Below are 20705 nucleotides of genomic sequence, written 5' to 3' on the forward strand. Positions count from 1 at the left end.
TGGCGCCGCGCCCGAGCCCGCATTCCTCAGAAGCGCCCGGAGCCCGCGGGGCGACGTCACCCCCGGCTCCGCCCCCGTCCCTCCCCGAGCAAAGTAACTCTTGACTAACAGGAGCAGCCTCCGCCGAGCATGGAGAGCTGCCGCCGCGGCCGGCCGGCGACGCTGGCGACGCTTTCGCCCCAAAGGTAGTTTGGCGACCGCGAAGAAGGAAAAAGTGCGGGCGGGCGGCTGTCCTCTCCCCGTCCTCAGCCCGCGAGGCCCAGCCCGCGCCTCCGTCGTGGATTTCGCGGCGATCCCTCCGGCAGCTCTTTGCAAAGCTGCTTGAAACTTCTCCCAAACTCGGCATGGATACGGCGGCGGCGGCGCTGCCTGCTTTTGTGGCGCTCTTGTTCCTCTCCCCTTGGCCTTTCCTGGGGTCGGCCCACGGCCAGTTCTCCGCAGGTGAGTGGCCGGGGGGCGTCCCCGACTAACGCCCGGAGTCCTGGGCTCACGAGGGGTGAGCCAGGTCCCCGCCAGGACTGGGGACAAGGATCGTGGGGAGCTCTCGCGGTCCGTCGGGGGTGGGGCATACAGGGTACAAGGAGGGCTGTTCCCAGAGTTCGTGCCAGGTGGGACGTGGGGCACCCATTGTTCCTCTCCGAAGCTCGCTCGGGGCGCACGCTGGCATGGTCGAGCCGGAGACTGTGGGGACCTGCTGGCTTCGGCATCTCGCGTGGCCTGCGCCGGGCTAGTGGGGAAGAGAGAAAGAAAAAGTAGTTACGACTCCGGTGACGGCGCTCTGTTGCTTGTGGTGCGGGCTTGTTGCTGTCTGCCACTTGGGTGTTTAAACAAATTCCCCGGGAAGCCATTGTCAGAATGTGGAGATTCGAAGGGACTGACCTCGGCGCGCTTTGCCAGGTGCTTTTTGTCCCGGGAATAACCTCCCCTGACTATTGTCTAACTACTTCCCCGTCCCTCCCCGAGTCCCATTTCTCCTCCCCCAGCGCTGGGTTGCTCCTGGGCTTGCCCTGTGCGCTTGGGCACTGCCTGGAGCATGTTCTGTGTGTGTGTCGGCGGAGCCCTGTAAGATGTGTTGAAATGCGGTTCTAAGGACCCACTCCGAACGTTCATGGGGATCGAGGTCTGGGCGCCCGGCGGAGGGAGCCTGCCTCGCGCCTGGGAGCCCGCTCCTCGGGCAAAACCACCGCCAGGCTGGCCCCACGCCCCCCGGATCCGGCCTGGGGCTGGAAGCGGACTGTAAATAACTGCCTTCCGCCGGGGGAACCCAAAAGGAGACATGTGGAGCGTCTCGCAGTAGCCCTGGGCGTTCTCGGTCAAGCGGCTCAAAGAAGTACGTGAACCCCGGCTTTCCCGGTCCCGCCCTCTGTTCCCCTCCAGTTTTGTTATCCTTCATGTAGGTTGGTTGCTTCTTTCGTTCTCTCCTCTGGGTGCTCTGAAGTTTCACCAGGTGGACGCTGGGGAGCGGGCTCCCAAGCACTTGTCTACCTCCCGCCTGTCCTGACAACTTTTCTGGCCAACCTACCCAGCTTAGCTTGGCTGGCGAGCGCATCCGCTGCTGGGGTTCGCGGTGCAGATGGAGACGAAGAGGTGGCCAGAGGGTGATGGAGAAGACGGGAAAAGCGACAGCCGCGCTCCGGGCTGAAGCCGCAGGACGCAAAGAACTTACTTAGTACCTGACAGTTTCTCACGTTGTTGTGGCTGCCCTGTTTCCTGGAAATAAACTCAAATTGTTGTTTTCTGGAGTAATCGTTTATTTCCCTTCCATTGCCCTTTTATCCCCGCCCCCTTTAGAACTCTGTAAAGGGAGTTAAACAACAGATCCAGGTGGCAGCATGTGTCGTACATTCAGGCAGAGATTATGAAATGGCAGCATGCAGAGGAAAAGCCCTGTATATAGGTGGTGTACGCAGAGGGTAACAGCTCTGTGCAAAGAATGATCCGATGATTTAATTGAATTCTTTCTGGAGTAAGCATTACTGCATGCATCTCTGACATATAATGCCCGTTAGTATTGAAACCGTGCTTGATGTAACTCATTATATGCAGGCAAGTTGGAGTGAGTATTGATTTCTGAACAGTGTCACTGCACCGAGAGCCTACGCTTGAAAAGGCTTGTAGTTTGTTAATTGAAAGTTTGAACTCTACCAGTTGCATGATTAAACTTACATGTATTCAAGAGTTCCAACTATTAATGTCGCCACAGCTGATGGATGTATTTTCAGCAGTAAAGAAACTTTTCTTTTTCTCTTTTTAAATGTTATTTACCCTTTAATTAACAAGTAAATATTACGTTTCCTCCAGCTGAATGTGCAAATGAGCTTTTTTGATACCTGGAGTTTAGAATGTACAATAAACAATTGTGTTCTTAGATATCTAGTTCTAAGTACTTTAACTAAATATGCCTGGCTTTTCTTTAGTGACAAGCATAACATTTGATACTATGTTGTATATTTAATTAATATAATGTGCACTCCTGAAAAGTACAGTAATCACACGATTGCATCTCAAGATTTTGCCCGTTAGGAATGTATGCCCAGAAATGAATGTCTTTTATTCCCAGAGTTTAAAGTCAGATTGTGGATTTGCCTTTCTTCACAAATTATAAGTTTGTTTTGTTAATACTTCCTTTTTTCTGGCTATCATAAATCATCTGATTTTTTTGTCATAAAATTCTATGGCAGTCAGATTTGTTGCAGACATAGATTAGAGATGTATTAGAGATTGGAGGTGTATTCTATTTTTCTGTTTTTTCTTATATGTTACTTTAAATAGTGAACTTTTATTCCTTTTGAGAAATTTAAATCAACACACTTTAAAAGTTCAAGACAAATTCATGTTGAGAATTTAAAAATATCTTAAGTATGTCTTTCAAATAATATTCATTGAGATCAGTTTACTTTCTGATATCATGTGGTCCCTAATGTAGTAAGCTTCAAAAGCAAATTTTGAAAGGCTGAGCGTTGAAAATATATGACATATGTCATATACTTACTCGGTTTTCTTTGTTTAAACCAAAAATGCAAGAGTGTTTTCATTATTGTGACTTTTTTCTTAGCTTTTACAGTTAAAGTGTAAAACTGCTGCACTGTGAGCCTCTTTAAAACCAGAACTTTCTGTAAATCTCAACTCATATTCTTTCAGTTTCATCTCTCACTTAAAATGACCCCCATGTCATATCTGAGGAACCGAGGCATAGAAGAATAAAGAAGTATTAAAATTTATTCACTGGGTTGTATAGCTATGATATCTTGATATCATAATATAAGAAAGTTTTCTGTAGGACTTAGATAGACTGACAAAACCAGATGCAGGTAAGGTGATTTGGAAACTCAGCTTTCTCATCTGTAAAATGGGGATAATAATACCCGACTTGACCTTTCCACATGGTTTTTATAATTAAATGAAGTAATTTATGGGAACTAGCACTGTAAATCGCAAAGCATTGTGCAGCTATCTGGGGTGTAATCATCATTAAGTGCCTTAGTTTTGGCTTTTTACTGCTTCCAAATTCTCTCTCCAGTAAGTGCAGGCTATTCAGGATTTGTGTGTGTGTGTGTGCGTGCGCGCACATCTGTGTGTTTTCACTCAGCCATTCATTTTAATTGTTGTTAAACATAGTTACTGTTAAACATAAACATACTAGATTGGCCAGACCATAATTTTGTCAGCACAATGATCAATTATCCTTAATTTTTTTTTAAAATTTATCTTGTATAAATCCTTACTTGAGTTAGACCCGTGGAAGAGTCACTATTAACATTCCTAGTGTTTCTAACTACAGAAAAAAAATATTTTTAGTCAGTTTCTTTAGCTGTTTGTTTAACTGTTGGTTCAGCTTTTCAACTCTGTGTTAAGAATAATATGTAGCATTTTAGATGCAGTCTTATCAACGACCTAGAGAGGGACCATTGTCTCTCTTGTATGATAGGAGCCTGGAAATACAGCTCGAGATCCTGCTTTGTCTATAGCTCCTGACATGTCACCCTGTTGATGTGCACTCACCTGATCCTTAGTACCCTGTAACTCATCTAAGCAGCACCTGAGCAATAGCTGACTCCTTGTTGTCTCTTTATGTGAAATTAATTCCTCTTATACTTTTTACCTGCTTGGAAGGTGTATTGGAGCCAACTTGCTTTAAGGTTTGCCTGTTAGTTTTTTTTGGTTTTGATTGGCTAAATATCCCTCTGTCCTTCAATTCATTAAAACTCCACATTCTAATCACTAGCAATCATATGTAGCTGGACATTTCCAGAACTGTTTTTTCTCTCTCTAGTCCCCTTGTATCTGACTGTTGATTTTCCTAGATCGCGAAATGTAGTTTTGTGTCTGCCCTACCCAGATGGAAAGAGGCGAGTCTGGCTGCTGTTTGGACATTGGCATGTGTACTGCTGACAGCTCTCTCTTTGTGTTCATAAATGTGAATTTGAAAAATAAATCAACCCCTCTGCCTCTCTGCCCCCTCCCACACTCCCTCCTACTCTTCTCTAGCAAAAACAGAGCCCCACATTCATATACACAAGATCACAGCCCTTTTGGTTTTGCCAAATATATTTTAGTGCTGTACATGTCCTTAAGAACTGGAAATATGACTCATCCACTAACCAAAGCTAATGCCAGCATTCCCACCAACTCTCATATTTCTAGCATTGATGGTTTGTTACAGGTTTTTCTGGCCTTTAAAGGAATATTTAATTCATGTGATATGATTCCATATAGAAAAAGTGTGTTGGCTACTAATATTTTTAAAGTGCAATGTACCAGGTCTACTCAAACTGGTGTTAAAAACAGTGTAAATCATGCTAAATAGGGATCTATGCTGCTCCCATTTCCCCTACTTGCTTTTCATGGAGGGCAGGAAGAGAGATGCTGGAAGATTGAGAGCAGGAAGCATCAAGAGAGTTTACAGATTGTTCTTAAAGACAAAACAAAGAACACAGGGATTCTGTGTGTTTGCACGTGTGTGTGTGTGTGTATGTGTCTTTGATCTTTTACTTAATTTTTAGAAGAGGAAAAAAAGTCCTACTTTTGGCTTGTTTGTTGAAATCAGCCTTTGCCTTTGCCCAAACACATTTATTTCTAGTTCTGTCAATGTAAAAATTTCCCTCTGTATTCCTCTCAGTCTTTATGCTTTGATCATATGTATCTGGTCTGTGTTCCTTTATCAAATGGTGTTTCTTTTTACCTAAAAAGATGTAATTGCTTTTGAACATGACTTGTTTTTTTAATCAAAACTCATGCTGTTTGTCATAGTACTAAAAAAAAAGTACAAGACACCAATTCATGATAGGTCTTAAAATAGTATTTGATAACAAAGTATGTGAATAATACATTAATCAGGCTAATTTTTATTTCAATTGAAGCAAAAAGCAAATGTGCGTATCCATGAACTAATCTTTTAATGTCACAGAACGTTCATTTGTTGCTGTCTCTGAAAGTCTTTGAGTTCCCTTTTATAAATGGGGCTAGACAATTTCAGAACCATATTGCTTGATATTTTGAGATAAGTGAGATGAGTTACATACAACTATGCTTTGGAAAACTTAAAAAATGTTATGATGTTTGACGTCATTGTGAACTCTGAATAGTCTATAAACTTCACACTCCACATTAGTGCAAATGTGTTTTGTGAAAATACTCCTAAAGAAATGTAGTTTCACATAAAAGGTTTTTAAAGTTTCATGAAGGTTCTGTTGCGGGAAGTATGTTTATTTTCCTTTTGTATTCTTGTGGGAATTCTTTTGATCTGTATTTAATATTTTAATAATGAAAACTAAGTGTATGTAATTTTAAAACTTAGTTTTGTGAGTTTTTTTTAGATTGTTGAGGTTCTGGAAAACACTGGGCCTGGGATCTAAGGATCACATAGATCCTCTCGTGGAACATTGCCATTTCCCCACTTAACTCTGGTTGAATTTTTTGGCATTCTCCTTTGTGTGTTGATAATCCATAAAAATTACAAGTGGCTTATTTTGTCACTTAACAGTTGTTTTAGGATCAAATTAAGTTGTCCTAAATGGAATAATCTGTGTTTCCACTTAATATGATTATTGAGCTCCGATAATGAAAATGATGATACAGGGCAGTGCTGGCTGAATCCTCCAACAGGTGTCATTCTAGGAATTGTTTTAATAAGGGGAATTCAGAAACAAGGCCAAATAAAATAGTGTGTAGTGGAGTTATTGTTTGTATTTATTTTCTTGGGAAATGTGAAAGATGTAAGTATGTAGTCCCGTGTGTGAATACATACACACACACACACACACACACACACATACACACATACACCTCTTAACAATGCTAGGACTTAGTTGTAGAAGCATTTAGGTTAGAAGGAAGGTAAGGGCATCTAGAGATGGTATCAAAACTCCATACTTACGTTTTTGGAAAGAGTAGTGACAATAGATCATTACTTTATTTCATAGATATAGAAACAAGAGGAAAATAAGCTGTATATAATCTATACTGTTTACTATACTATACTGTTATACTTTAGGGATAAAATAATAAATCTTTCTCCAGATTGGTGTCTATTTATATAAACCCTTCCCAGTGCAACCTGTTCCTTAACCAGCTGCTCATACGCTGATTCTCCAAACGTTGTTCAAGGCTGCAGCTGACTAGCCACAGAAATTCCCCTAATCCTTGTTGGACAGTGGAGGTGACCTAGCAGCTGCTTAAGTGGCAGACTGGCAACAGTTCCTTGATGTGATTTTTCTTAGGTCATTCAATAAATTCAAGAGTAGAGAGGAAGGCTTTCTAGGGTCCTCACTACCCACCCAGGGATTGATGCCTGATTGCTTCATGGTCATTGTATTCCTCGCTGCAAGGTGTCCTGGGATTTTGTGGTTCATGAACCAATATAATTAGCATCATCTAGAAACTTGTGATGATCTGTGATCATCTATCAGAGCCACCCCAGATTTACTGAATCAGAATCTGCATTTTAATTAAATCCCCAGGTGATTTGATGGAAGATTTAATTCTGAGAAACGCTGCTCTAGGACAAAGAAAGCTCAGCTTAAAAAGATTGTCACATGCACTTTACTGTAGAATTTCAAGAGGATTGCAAAAGGATTAATTATAAACTGTAATACATTTCCTTGGATTTTATATTTCTTTTTCCTTTCTTTGTCTCTTTCTTTTCTTTTCTTTTGTTTTTATGGAGATGGAGTGTCGTCCTGTCACCCAAGCTGGAGTGCAGTGGAACGATCTCGGCTCACTGCAACTTCTGCCTTCTGGGTTCAAGAGATTCTCCTGCCACAGTCTTCCAAGTAGCTGAGATTACAGGTGCGCCACCATGCCCAGCTAACTTTTGTAGTTTTAGTAGAGATGGGGTTTTACCATGTTGCTCAGACTGGTCATGAACTCCTGAGCTGAAGTGATATTCCTATTTCAGCCTTCCAAAGTGCTGGGATTACAGGTGTGAACCACTATGCCCGGCCCCCGGAGTTATATTTCTGATCAATATTTGCTTGAGTATTATTTAGCATTCCAGACACATCAAAACAACAGTACTATAGAAGTTTTTTAAAAGAATGCTCAGACGATTTTGAAAAAAAATTTTCATAAGAGACTAAAAATAAGACTAGTTTTGGTTATGAATATTTTGTATAAGAATATTTAAAGATAAACATACTCTTTAAGGAACCAAACATGCTATATGCAAATCATTTTTAGCATAATGTTATGTTGATATAGGAAATACTATTCCCTCTGATATTACTAGTAACAGTCTCTTGCTTTATAATTCTCTTTTTCATCTAAGTGTAATTTAAGATCTTTGTAGTAAGGAGCTCATTTATAGGACAGTCAAATTTAATGAATGGGAGTTAGTAGGTAGAATGCATTAAATATAACTGGTGTTCTTTTTATTATCTTTTGTGCTCATATTTAAGAACAAATTCTTGTCAGTTTTCTCAAGAGAAAAATTATGATGTAATAGACAGTGTACACTATTCATGTCAAAACACAATTTTACTTGCATTTTATAGCTTGCTTTAGCATTCTTTTAGAAAATGAATTTTCCCAGAAGACCTAATTGCCTTCTTATTAATGAGCCTGTAAGTGTTTTTTGTTATCCATTTACTATTCTAAATGTGTCTACTTGTGCTGTTTCAACAGAGATGTCTCTGATTAAATCACAACTGCTATATTTTTTTTCCATTCACTAGTGATTCAGAAAATACTAGCATAATGACATGGTTATGGCAGAGACTAATAAAAAACAAGAAGTAAAAATTAATATTCACCCATTATGGTTGGCTGTATCATGAGATCAGAAGCTGGAGTTTGGGATAATAGCAACATTCTGTACATTTTTGATACTGTAAATAAAAGTCTGCCTAACCTATATTGTCTTAAATATAAAATATATAATTTATTGAATTAATTAACTGTAAATCAGTATGATTTCCGTATGTACTTAATTTAGACACTGACGTTTAAAGAAAGAGGTTTAATAGGAGACTGATCACTGTTAGAGGAGAAGTAGTGATGGAGAAACTCTGAGAGAGCACTTTCATATATCTTCAAGAGTTTTACAGTTACTTTTTCTAATTTTACTCCAAATTCTAGAACTTGTATTTTTTACTCGTCCTGCTTTTATTCTTATGAGCAATAATTAGGTTCATTTATTTTTTTACATGTTGGAGAAGAGAGCTTTTCCCAAAGCAATTGCAAAAATAACAATATGAGCTGCCATTTACTGAGAGCCCATGACCTGCTAGGGCCTGTGATCAGTGTTTTACATAATTTTAAATCCTCACAATATCCTTTAAGATGAGGATCATCTCCATTTTACAAACTAAGGCCTAGAGGGGTTAAGTAATAACTTGTCCTAAGTGGCTACGTGAGTCACTGGTAGAGTCATGAGTCGTTAATGAATGTACACAAATGTTAAAAGATTAGACATTTCTTTGGTTGCATCTTGGCAGAAAATGTAACCCAGACTGGTTGCAACAAAAGGTGAATTTATTTGTCTCTCCTAACTACAATTCAGGTGGAGCTTGATTTAGAAGTTGACATAATTCCAGAGACATGATGTTTCTCTGCCTGTTCAGTTTAGTTCTAGGGTATTCCAGGAGCTTTTTAGGCTCCATACAGAGGCATGATGGCTGTGGCAGCTCCCACCTGACAAGATCCCAGGTTCAAGTCCCTTAAGGAAATGTGAATTATCTGCTGCCTGTAACTGATAAGGCTCTAAGGTTTACAGTGATTGAATCCAGTAGATCATGTATCCAACCATTTAATCTAAGGCTCTGACTGAGGGGAAGTTAGTGGTTGATTGGCTTAGCCCAGGGTTTATAAACTTTCTGATGGGGAAGAAAGAAGGTAGGAGATGATGGGGAAGAGACAATGGGATCAGATGGTTCCCTGTTGTGGACTACTAGTTGATCTCTAAGTGGAAAGGGTGGAAGAGAAAGAGAGGAAAGAGGCAATTTGTGTCTGGCAGGCTTGTATACATTTACAGATCACCTGTTTTTAATCTGAGAGTATTTGTTGGCTTTCCTTTTAAGGACTACTTTAAAGCATGAATTTATATTATTTCTGTTATTTTATTTTCCTTGCCTCAGTATTGAATTAGTCTAACATTAAAAATTCATAGAATTTGGTGTTAAAAAAGACCTTAGAAATTAATGACCCCTTCATTTGACATAACTTGCCCAAAGCCACACAGGTAGGAAGAACTTGAGCTCAAATTAAAGATTTTAATGTATAGGTTAGTGTTCTTACTATATATATATATATCATATACCAATGTATTCTATCTCTCTCTCTATATATAGTTTTTCTTAAGAGTAATCTATGTAGATAATTCTCATTTAAGATTAAAAAATTTTGATTTGTATTCCAAATTTCTGAAACAATATTTCCAAATATAAACCTGACTTAATGATTGGATTTGAATAGTAATTGAATCCAATTGAATAGTAATTGAATATGAGGTGATAATATGTCTGTGAATGCAGGAGACCATCTTGGATAACTGCTTGGTTTTCAGATATCCTGATAGAATTTATATATGTATGCATGTATAGGTGTTTGCATGTATGCATTTATTTATTTTTAATAGAAAGCAAAGGGTAAAGTAAGCTATGGTAAATGATATTGACACAGACAAAACCTACTAACTCTACTATTTTTGAAAAGCTCAAGAGATGATGGTGATTTTATTTTTAATTTTGATCTTCTAACCTCTGCTGCCTCACTTTATTATGTATATTTGAGCAACATGGGATATTAGGAAGAGTTGCTATAAGAAATATCTTGAGGTACTTAGTAATGAATAAAATACAGAGAAGTAGCAGCTGTTTGCCTAGCTACCTCCTCTCCTAAATGAGAGTTTTACCCAGGCTGTTTTAGTCACATGTTAGTGCTAGTGGATTTGACTGAGGACCATGGCTGTGCCAGTTGAGGCCAGGGGATAGTCCCCAGGCATGTTAAAGGTCTGTAATGGCCCTTCAATGGCCAGGGCAGCTGGCCTGGCACATAGGGGTGAAGGCAGTGGTTGAGAAGGAAGGTTTACTGACTTCATCATGTGACCTCCAGTGACTTCTCTCTGTCACTGGAGGCTTGTTTTCATACACTTTTGTCTATTATCATAAATAACTTATTATAATAACATGACTCTTTTTCTGTCTTATTTATGTCCTTATGTGATGACTGTCAGTACTAAATGATGAAGTTTGTAATAATTTGCCCTAACCACCTGGTCGGTTGGAGCAGATTGCTATCTAGTGTTGACTCCTTATGCCCCTTTATCTAAACCAGCACTTAAATGCTCAGGAAATATATGAATGAGGTGAAGGAGCTGGCAGCAACCTACTTCAGAGCCAAAGCCTTTGGAGATCTATGCAGGAGGCTGTTGAATGCCCAGAGCATTGGCCTTGCTACAGGATGACTTGTGTTCCAGTCTTAAGCTCTGTCACTTTCTGAGATTTGGGAGCAGTCCTTTCTGCTTGATCCTCATTTCTTTATCACCAAAATGAGAATATTACAATGAAGAATGACTTTAATGTCTTGTCTAGTCTACTGAACCAGACCCTTTTAAGGTGAAAATGAATAATATATGTGAAAGTAGTTTTATATTTGTAAACTACCATAAAAATGTAAATTTTGTTAGGAATAGAAACTTTGACAATAAGGAAAGTATTGCCGAAGGCACAAAAAGTGTATATGCTGAAGAATGGAAATGAAAACAATAAATGCTTCATATATTTGCATGTTTAAGTGATACAGTGCCTCTCAGTGTTGGGGAAGGTGGTATAATAAAGAAGAGTGAGCATGGTTCTTGTGAATAATGGGTGATTCTGCAATCATGTATCAAAAAGTGCAGTCTCCCCCCCAACTTTTTTCACATATATGTACTTCCTATGTATGTATAAATAAACTTTAATGCTACCAAGTAGTTCAGTAGCCCTCCCATATCTCTGGGGGATATAGTCCAAGGTGACCAGTAGATATCTGAAACTCATATAGAACCCACCCTTATATATACTATACTATGTTGTTTCAATTGACAGTGGAAATAGCTACTGAGTGACTAACAGGCTAGTGGCCTGTACAATATGGACACACTAGACAACGGGATGCTTCATGTCCCGGGTAGGATGGAGTGAGACAGCATGTGATTTTGTCACGCTACTCAGAATGGTGTGTAATTTAAAAGTTATTTATGTCTGAAATATTTTTGTGTTCTTTAGATGGAGTTTCGCTCTTATTGCTCAGGCTGGAGTGCAGTGGCATGATCTTGGCTCACTGCAACCTCTGCCTCCCGAGTTCAAGCAATTCTCCTGCCTTAGCCTCCCAAGTAGCTGGGATTACAGGCACCCACCTTCACCATTCCTGGCTAATTTTTGTGTTTTTAGTAGAGATGGAGTTTTGCCATGTTGGCCAGGCTGATCTTGAACTCCTGACCTAAGGTGACTCGCCCCCCTCAGCCTCCCAAAGTGCTGGGATTACAGGTGTGAACCACAGAGCCCTGCCTGAAGTTTTTCATTTAATATTTTTAGACCACAGTTGACCAAGGGCAGCTGAAACCACAGAAAGTGAAACTTTGGGTAAGGGGGTCTACTGTATTTGTATTTCCTCCAGATATTCAATATAGATTATGTGGTTATAAAATAAGTTGTTAAAGAAATGTAAACATGTTTTAAGTACTTATATATATCGTATATAGAAAGCTGTGTGTATACTTTTTTCCTTTTAAAATTTTTCATGATGAGCTAGAACATGCTCTTATCATCAGAGCTGTTCTGCACATGATTCTGATGAGGTTTATATTCTTTGATTTATTCTTTGACTTCATGTATCTTTGAACACCTTACTATGTGCCCATGCTGTGCCAGGTTTTGAGTGTGCTGGCAAGTAAGCCAACAGTAACTTGTCCCAGTGCCTGTGAAGCATTTATAATGTTAATGACTTTTAAGGCACGGTAATATTTGCATTGCTCCCCACTTCTAGTGATTCACAAATGAAGTGTGGGGCTTTTTTGGTAACTGACCATATATTTTGTAACTGACCATACTCCTGAGATGTGGCAAGTATCAAAGCTCCGTCTGTCTCAGTTTGCTGATTCACTTCAGAACTTGCCTAGGATAATTCCAGTCCGTCTGTAGTCTTCCCATGGTCTTGAAACTACTCAAACAAGTAAAAGCCTACCGAAAAAGAATTACAAAAACATTGCCACAATAATAGTAAAATTCCACCAAGTGGAATTTCCCAAAAGTTGAGTAATCCGAAATGTAAACAAAGTCAGGCAGAGGAGAGAGCACATTTGTTTTCTGGAGGTTTGCTGTCACTAACTCTCCCTCTGGAAGCAGGATCGGGAAGATTGGTGGACAGCCTCTTAGACTACGGTGTATGTCAGTGTGCATTTACAACCTGAACATTCATGTGCAGAATCCTTGGTTGTTTGGCTGCAGAATCCTATTTGCTCTGACCTGCAGCTGCTCATGAACTGCCTCTGTTGCCTGGACTTTGATCAGCCCTCTCTCTGCTATAGCTTCTGCAGCCCATTGCCCTGTGTAGTAGGCATCAACAAGAGAGGGAGGCCAGTGGCTGGCAGAGTCCTATCATCCAGGAATGAGGGTGGGCTATGACCATCACCTAATTGCCCTGGCACCTGCATCCCATAAGGCACTTTTTGGTCATTCATTATGAAGGGGACAACAGTAGTTATTTAAATACATTCTTGGTCTTACCAGGAAATGGGGATTTTGAACTTCAGTCTTAAAGGAGGCCCACATGGTCTCTAGTGTGTGAATTAAGGAGAAAAAAGCAATTTTGGAGAAGTGTAAATTTTTTCTAAGCCAAATTAAAATTACCAAATTACATATACCCAAGGTTCAAATATAGAAATTTAAAAAACTATTTTGTGTTAAGTCACTGATATTTTATGCCCATTTTATGTTTAAGTAAAAGAATACTTATCAAATGCTGATCTCCACACATAGTATAGAGCATAGTGTTAAAGAATGCGTACATTGGAACTTGACTGCTTGAGTGAGAATATACGTTCCAACATGTTATTACTACATGATCTGACCACTTTCCTTCAGTTTCCACATCTTCAAAATGGGAAAGTATCCATTTCAGATAGAAGTTTTGAGAAATATTGAGTTACAGTGCTTAAATGAGTGCCTGACACACTAATAAAATTTGTCTATTTTAGTTATTATTGTTAATGAAATTGCCAATGTTTGCAGAATATCTAATCTCACGCTGTTATCTTTTAAAATTTCTAACTACATTATCTTTTACGTTAAAATAAAACCACCAGAGAATAGATAATAGGAAGCCTGAAGTAAATCAACTCAATATGCTGATAGCAAAGACCACAAGCATCACTTTATAGAATATAATCCAGTGTTTATGAAAACAAGAGGCAAATTTATTCTTTTACTCTGTCATCCAGGCGGGAATGCAGTGGTGTGAACGTAGCTCTCTGCGGCCTCAACCTCCTGGGCTCAAGCAGTCCTCTTGCCTCAGCCTTCAGAGGAGCTGGGACCGCAGGCGTGCGCCACCATACCTGGCTAATTTTTAAAAATTTTTTTGTAGAGATCAGATTCTCGCCATGTATAAAAACTTACCCAGCATCTTTGGAAAATGCATTTAAAATTCTCTAGGTGGGTTGAGGGAGGTAGAAAGTTTTTGACCTACAAACAATTTCTTACCTTCTAGAACGATTTAATCTCAGATGATAAAATATGAAAATTCTAAATTGGGAATAAGGTTAAAATAAGAATTGACCAGAAAGTGGAGGAATGAAATCTCTGCCACTCCAACCAGTGCCCATCCCAGTAAGTATTATGCCCTATCTGGGAGTAGCACTCAGATTTAGAATGAGATAATTAGAATTAATCAACAAGATAAGAGGGATTTCTTTAATGCCTAAGAATGTTGGTATATTGTTTCCCCAATGGTTATAGAATGAGGAAGGAATATCAGTATTGCTTCTGCTTGCATTTGACACATATGCTAAACAAATGCACTGGCCTTTAGAACATGTGTTTATGAATTCTATATAACATTTTTCTTTTTCTTTTTGAAGGTTGTCTAGCTGTTTAATTTTCCTTAGTTCAAATCTATTTGAACCCCAAGACTTTTTCAAGCTGCTGTCCTCTGAGTAAAGCCACTTAGTCCTGGCACATGGTGGAAAGGTCTGGCTAAGGTTTTGACAATTATTAGCTCATTTGCGGAATTGCTCTTTGGCCTGTCAACACAGAGGAAAACCTTTCCAAACTTTGAGAAGGATTTTATGTTTGACTCGAGCTTTAGATTTCTTTTATTTTTCCAACTTTTTAACGCTATCTTTTCTAGCTTTAATTGACACAAACTTCTCTTTTCTTTGTGTAACACTTGTGCAGTCCAGATATTAGAAATCCCTGTTAACTTTCTTACCAGAGAAGCTCTTTGCACTGCAGGTTGGAATCTCACTGAGATAATGTCCTTACAATGTCCTTACAGTATTTGCAACTTTGTGTTCTGACTGGATGCTCCTGCTAACCTAGGTCTTCTTTGTGATTGTGGTGGCAGCAACCGTCTTCATAAACTCATCTTCAGTTATTTTTTATTTTGTGTATTCATTTATCTTTTTTGAGACAAAGTTTTGCTGTTGTTGCCCTGGCTGGAGTGCAATGGCATGATCTCGGTTTACTGCAATCTCCGCCTCCCAGGTTCAAGTGATTCTCCTGCCTCAGCCTCCCGAGTAGCCTCCCAAAGTTCTGGGATTGCAGGTGTGTGCCACCATGCATGGCTAATTTTGTATTTTTAGTAGAGATGGGGTTTCTTCCTGTTGGTCAGGCGGGTCTTGAGCTCCTGACTTTAAGTGATCGGCCCGCCTCGGCCTTCCAAAGTGTTGGGATTATAGGCATGAACCACCGCCTGGCTACTCATCTTCATTTAAAAATTAAATTTCTTAGACCGGGAGTGGTGGCTCACGCCTGTAATCCCAGAACTTTGGGAGGCTGAGGTGGGTGAATCATGAGGCCAGGAAATCTAGACCATCCTGGCCAACATGTTGAAACCCCGTCTCTACTAAAAGTGCAAAATTTAGTTGGGCGTGGTAGTGCACACTTGTAGTCCCAGCTACTCAGGAGGCTGAGGCAGGAGAATCGCTTGAACCCAGGAGGCAGAAGTTGCAGTGAGCCGACATTGTGCCACTGCACTCCAGCCTGGTGACAGAGTGAGACTCCATCTCAAAAAAAATAAAAAAAAAGTAAATTTCTTAAGTTGTTATCATTTTGGTGTACTGTTTGACCAGATTCAGTCTTAATAAAAGGAGCATTAACAAAACTTCACAACTTCTATGGCACATCTAAATTTAACTATGAAACAGTTCTAAAAGTAGGGATGTGTACATGCTTGTCCTGGACCCCAGAATCATGGCTCACTTATTATTTGGAAAGCAGACTGCTACATATGTTCATCACAATAATACCTAAAGGATACTGAATCAGAAAATGAGTAACTGAGATTGGGAGATCTATATAATGAAAACACTAGATAGTAGTATGCTTAAATATGATAATGTACAGGAGAAGCCATAAATTTTAACCAATGTGATTCAGGCTCTGACTTTCAATCTATTTGTACTAGGGTATTGGACAAACCCACAGCCAGGAAAGGTGAGTGCCGAGATTGCCAGAAGAACCCGGGTGATTGCTAACTCCTTAGGCAACATTTCAGATTTTGCAAAGTACATTGTGCCCTTTCCCAGCTAATTCTTATCAGGAATACAGATCCCAGGTGAAGCCTGCTAATTGCTTTGAGGGCTGTTATTTTTACCTTTAATTTAGGTTCAGGAGTCTGTAGGGGCAATCCTTTGAATTTCTCAGTTACTTACTGTTCACCGAAGTATCCACTTGAGATCTTTCCTGGACTCCACAATTTGTTCACAATTTGGCACACCATTGGCTGAAAGTACTCTATCCTTGCTCCTTGCTCATTGACAGTTATACTACAGGCTGCTTCCAGTTGCCAGCACATTTTGGAAAAGCATATAATTTTGTTAAGAGTTTTTCCTGTTGCTTTCAAATGTAGTCAAGTAAAGGGTAGGGGACAGAGAAGGGGCAGGATGTCATATCAGCATTTACCTTTCCAGAGGCTAATGCTTTGAAAGAGTAAGAGGTGTCCTTTTAGGTCAAGACTCTTATTGTTCTTGTCACCTGATTTATTGGCATTACAGTTGCATCACATGTTGTCTTTTATGTGAGCAATGACAAAAAGGATATATCTATTCTGTACACTTTTGCATTTATGACAGAATGTCAAATATAATATCCTTCAAAGCTTGTTAAAACAAGTGATATCAGTCTGAGTTGTTAATATGGTCTTGCTGGCAACACCTTATTGGGGCAGGAACCATTGATTTGTGCATTTATAGGATTGATTACTATCCCTAATAAAGTTAGTCTGGTAGGCAAAAATAGCAAGCCCTTGTCTCTACACACACACACAAATAATAATAACCAGGCATAGTGGTGCATGCTTGTAGTCCCAGCTATTTTGGATGCTGAGGCTGGAGGATTGCTTGAGCTCAGTAGTGAAAGGCTGCAGTGAGTGATGATTGGGTACTGCACTCTAGCTTGTGCAACGGAGAAAGACCTTGTCTGTAAAAAAAAAAATACATAAAGTTAGGCTGGTGAGCTAGTGGTCTCTTCGTTCAACGAAATATGTATGACAGAGTTTATCTGATTTCTTTCATGTTAGTTTGGTTAAGTTAATCAAATAGTAAATGCATGCTCATTGTGCCAGGCAGTTTGTATAGCACAGAGGGCAAAATGATGTAGTTGACTAAGTCCCTGCACTTAATGACCTTACAGACTATTTAGAAGATCTAGAAATAATTAAGATATAATTAAGAGTGGGAGGTACAAAAAGTACCATCAGGCCATCAATTGGCAAAATCCTTATGAATGGGCACAAAGTGTATTTGGGAAAATGAGGAAGTAATAGTCATGGTGGTAATGTTTAATAATCTGCTCTGAAGCCAAAAAGTTCAGGTTTTTGTTTGTTTTGAGATGGAGTCTCGCTCTGTCACCCAGGCTGGAGTGCAGTGGCATGATCTCAGTTCATCGCAACCTCTGCCTCCTGGCTTCAAGTGATTCTCCTGCCTCAGCCTCCTGAGTAGTTGGGATTACAGGCATGTGCCATTATGCCCAGCTAATTTTTGTATTTTTACTAGAGATGGTGTTTCACCATGTTGGCCAGGCTAGTCTCGAACTCCTGACCTCATGATCTGCCTGCCTCAGCCTCCCAAAGTGCTGGGATTACAGGCGTGAACCACCATGCCTGGTCAAAGTTCAGGTTTTAGCACTTGTCAGTTTCCATGGTATAAATACTGCCACCATGGCTGAATTCAAAGGACCATTGTGACATCACTGAACACAAAATTAGGAAGAGATGCATAGTAACACACTCTTATTTAGTATTTCCACCATACGGATACAAGAGAAGTAAATACCCTGCAAATATAATTAATAGTAATATAATCAGAAAGAGATAAGTTTTGATTTATTACCTGTATTTAATGTAATTCATTTAACTGTAAGTTTATATAATTTAATTTTAAATAACAGTTGTGACTAATAACTGGCCCACAAAATTCCTGAACATTTTAGCAACTGACTTTCAGGAGCTGGTATAGGCTGGTTTCAGCCCACTACTCCATGCCTTATAATTTGGGATATGGGTGTGAGGAATCCAGTGAGATAATCCTCTTTAATTATGGGATCTTTCTATAACACTTTCCTAATTGAACAGTTTAGTGTAAGAAAACCTGGTCCGTTTTGAAATTCCTGGTGGGGGTTTGGTTATCAAGAAACTTTAGGTTCATTGATACAAAATGTTGATGTCAGAAGGCTTTGGTGCATCCACTGTGGAGCTTAATCTCAGGAATAAGTTCCCAAGAAGAAGACTTTTTCTATTTAACTCAAATTTCCCCACTGTACAGGATTGACTCTCCTTGGTCTCAGGTATTGATATGAGTATTCAACCTCTCTTTAAGGCCTTTAACTTAAGCACTGCTAGGACTATATAAAAGATAAACTTTTCAATGTCTTTGAATTATGGACATTTTTCATGCTAAACACCATATTTCCCAAATACTACACAGTAGGTAGTGCGTTTTCAGCAAATGTTGCTTGTAAGTTACTACATAATCTTTGTACTAACAAACCTCTTGTGGCTCACAAGAGCACCCAATATTTAAGTTATTCAGAAATATTGGAAGAATCAACATGTCAGTAAAAGTAGGTAGATTTTCATCCAATTCTGATATACATTGCCACTTTGATGGAATTTTATTTTGGGTGTATGTATGTAAAATTGTTAACATCTACAAAATATACATTATTAAATATAAAACATGTTTTTTCATCTTAATATTGCATTTGAGCTTTTGATTTAATCATCTTTTATCATTATTTTCTACTGAATTATCAGTTACTTGTAAGCAGTTATTACTATTTGTTAGCTAAAGTTACTTTTGATTATTTCACTTAAATTTTAAAATTTTTTCATTATTTAATCTCTATCAGTGTTAGAAAAGTGGAATGTTATTTTAACATATGCTCTTATAATATTTGTTTATGTAGGACAAAAATATTTCATGTTCCAAAAAATGTCATGTAAGATTAATGTAGTGCTAATTGGAAATTCTTGTGCTCCACATGCTTTGTTAGGCTCTGCCCACAAAAAACCTAGTGTCTAAAACTAAGATATTCACATTTTAAGGTATATTGTAAGAAAGTTCTTGAAATTGGCAGGTTGTGAATATGTTGTGTATGTATTTTTTTCCCTTTTAATGGGAAGGGTGTGTGTGTGGTTTGAGTTTAGTAATATATGACAAAGTGCTGACAGTCCCCAAGTGACTTATGACTTATTTTGGGAAAATGGATTTTCTCTGTATGATTTCTCCTTGTATATCTTATATAAAATCTTTTATCTTGTAGTTGGAAAAAAATTTACTTTCCCTTATATATGAACAATTTCAAGAATTTGGAAGCATTCCAAACTGTACAGTTTAAACATAGATTTCAGACTGGGCCCGGTGGCTCACGCCTGTAATCCTAGCACTTTGGAAGGCTGAGGCGGGTGGATCATTTGAGGTCAGAAATTTGAGACCAGCCTGGCCAATGTGGTGAAACTCTGTCTCTACGAAAAATAAAAAATTAGCTGCGTGTGGTGGCACGCACCTGTAGTCCCAGCCTACCTGGGAGGCTGAGGTAGGAGGATCGCTTGAGCCCAGGAGGCGGAGGTTGCAGTGAGTCAAGATTATGCCACTGCACTTATCCCAGGCAACAAGGTATAGATTTCATAACAAATATTTCCCAGACTGTGCAAAACAAAATGTAGATTTTTAACTCTTCTCAGTTAGTGTAGTCCTTCTCCTTGAGGAAACTGAGTGGGAGAAGACATAGAGACAAATCATATTCAGAATTAATAAAGGTATAGTACTAAGTTGATTGAAAGCTTTGTTTTCTGCACTTAAATGGTTATATAATAGGAAAAAGACATATGTTCATATAAACTCTCAGGGACTTATTTTTAAAAATCAATCTCTACTGTATGACCTGGGGTCAGTAGATGTTAAACTCAATCTCTTACCTTTATGCCTATAATACTTTAACAATTAATTGATATTCAAAGTGATGGCTGAATTAGCTAAGCATAATCAAAGATGTAATTATGCTAGGTAAATTGTAATTCATAAGGCTGGAAAGCTTACCAGTAGTGGCCACAGTGATTGAAATGAGACTCCCCCCTCAACATTCCCCCCAAATTTTCAGTTAATCACATGATTATATTAACGAGGATGACCCATTTTAGAGCATCTGTTTTTGACAGACAACTTCTAATTTGTATTACTCTGTATTTCAACCTTCTGTTTATTCAGCAGGGCCTGATAAAGATTTTTAGTTCATTTCTCACTATATTTAGCCACTCCTTCACTGCAGCCTGATGACATAATGACAATACATGAGCATCAGGATTTTACCTGCCTCTGCATCAGACACTGAAGCCATTGGTATATGTTTCTCTAGGCTGTTTACATGTCTTGCCTGAGTATTTCAGAGGTAAACATTGTATACCTTTTGAATGTTTTGAGTCCACCAACCTATAGGGACATAACTTTAAAAACTATTTTCAATAACTAACATTTTAGTGTTTACTGGTCCTAGCATTGAGCTAAGTATCAGCTC

The 20705-nt window shown here is 39.1% G+C and overlaps 1 protein-coding gene across 1 annotated transcript in view; it reads left to right on the forward strand.

The window, feature by feature from the left end:
- The first annotated feature begins 7 nt into the window (after positions 1-7).
- Positions 8-20705, forward strand: part of PTPRK (protein tyrosine phosphatase, receptor type, K) — a 587115-nt gene continuing 566417 nt past the window's right edge. The window contains exon 1 of the mRNA XM_011951661.1: positions 8-441. Within this exon, the coding sequence (XP_011807051.1) occupies positions 345-441 (97 nt within the window). The 5' untranslated portion in view covers positions 8-344. The remainder of the gene's footprint in view (positions 442-20705) is intronic.

Source organism: Colobus angolensis, unplaced genomic scaffold (assembly GCF_000951035.1).
Source record: "Colobus angolensis palliatus isolate OR3802 unplaced genomic scaffold, Cang.pa_1.0 Scaffold322, whole genome shotgun sequence".
Lineage (NCBI taxonomy): Eukaryota > Metazoa > Chordata > Mammalia > Primates > Cercopithecidae > Colobus > Colobus angolensis.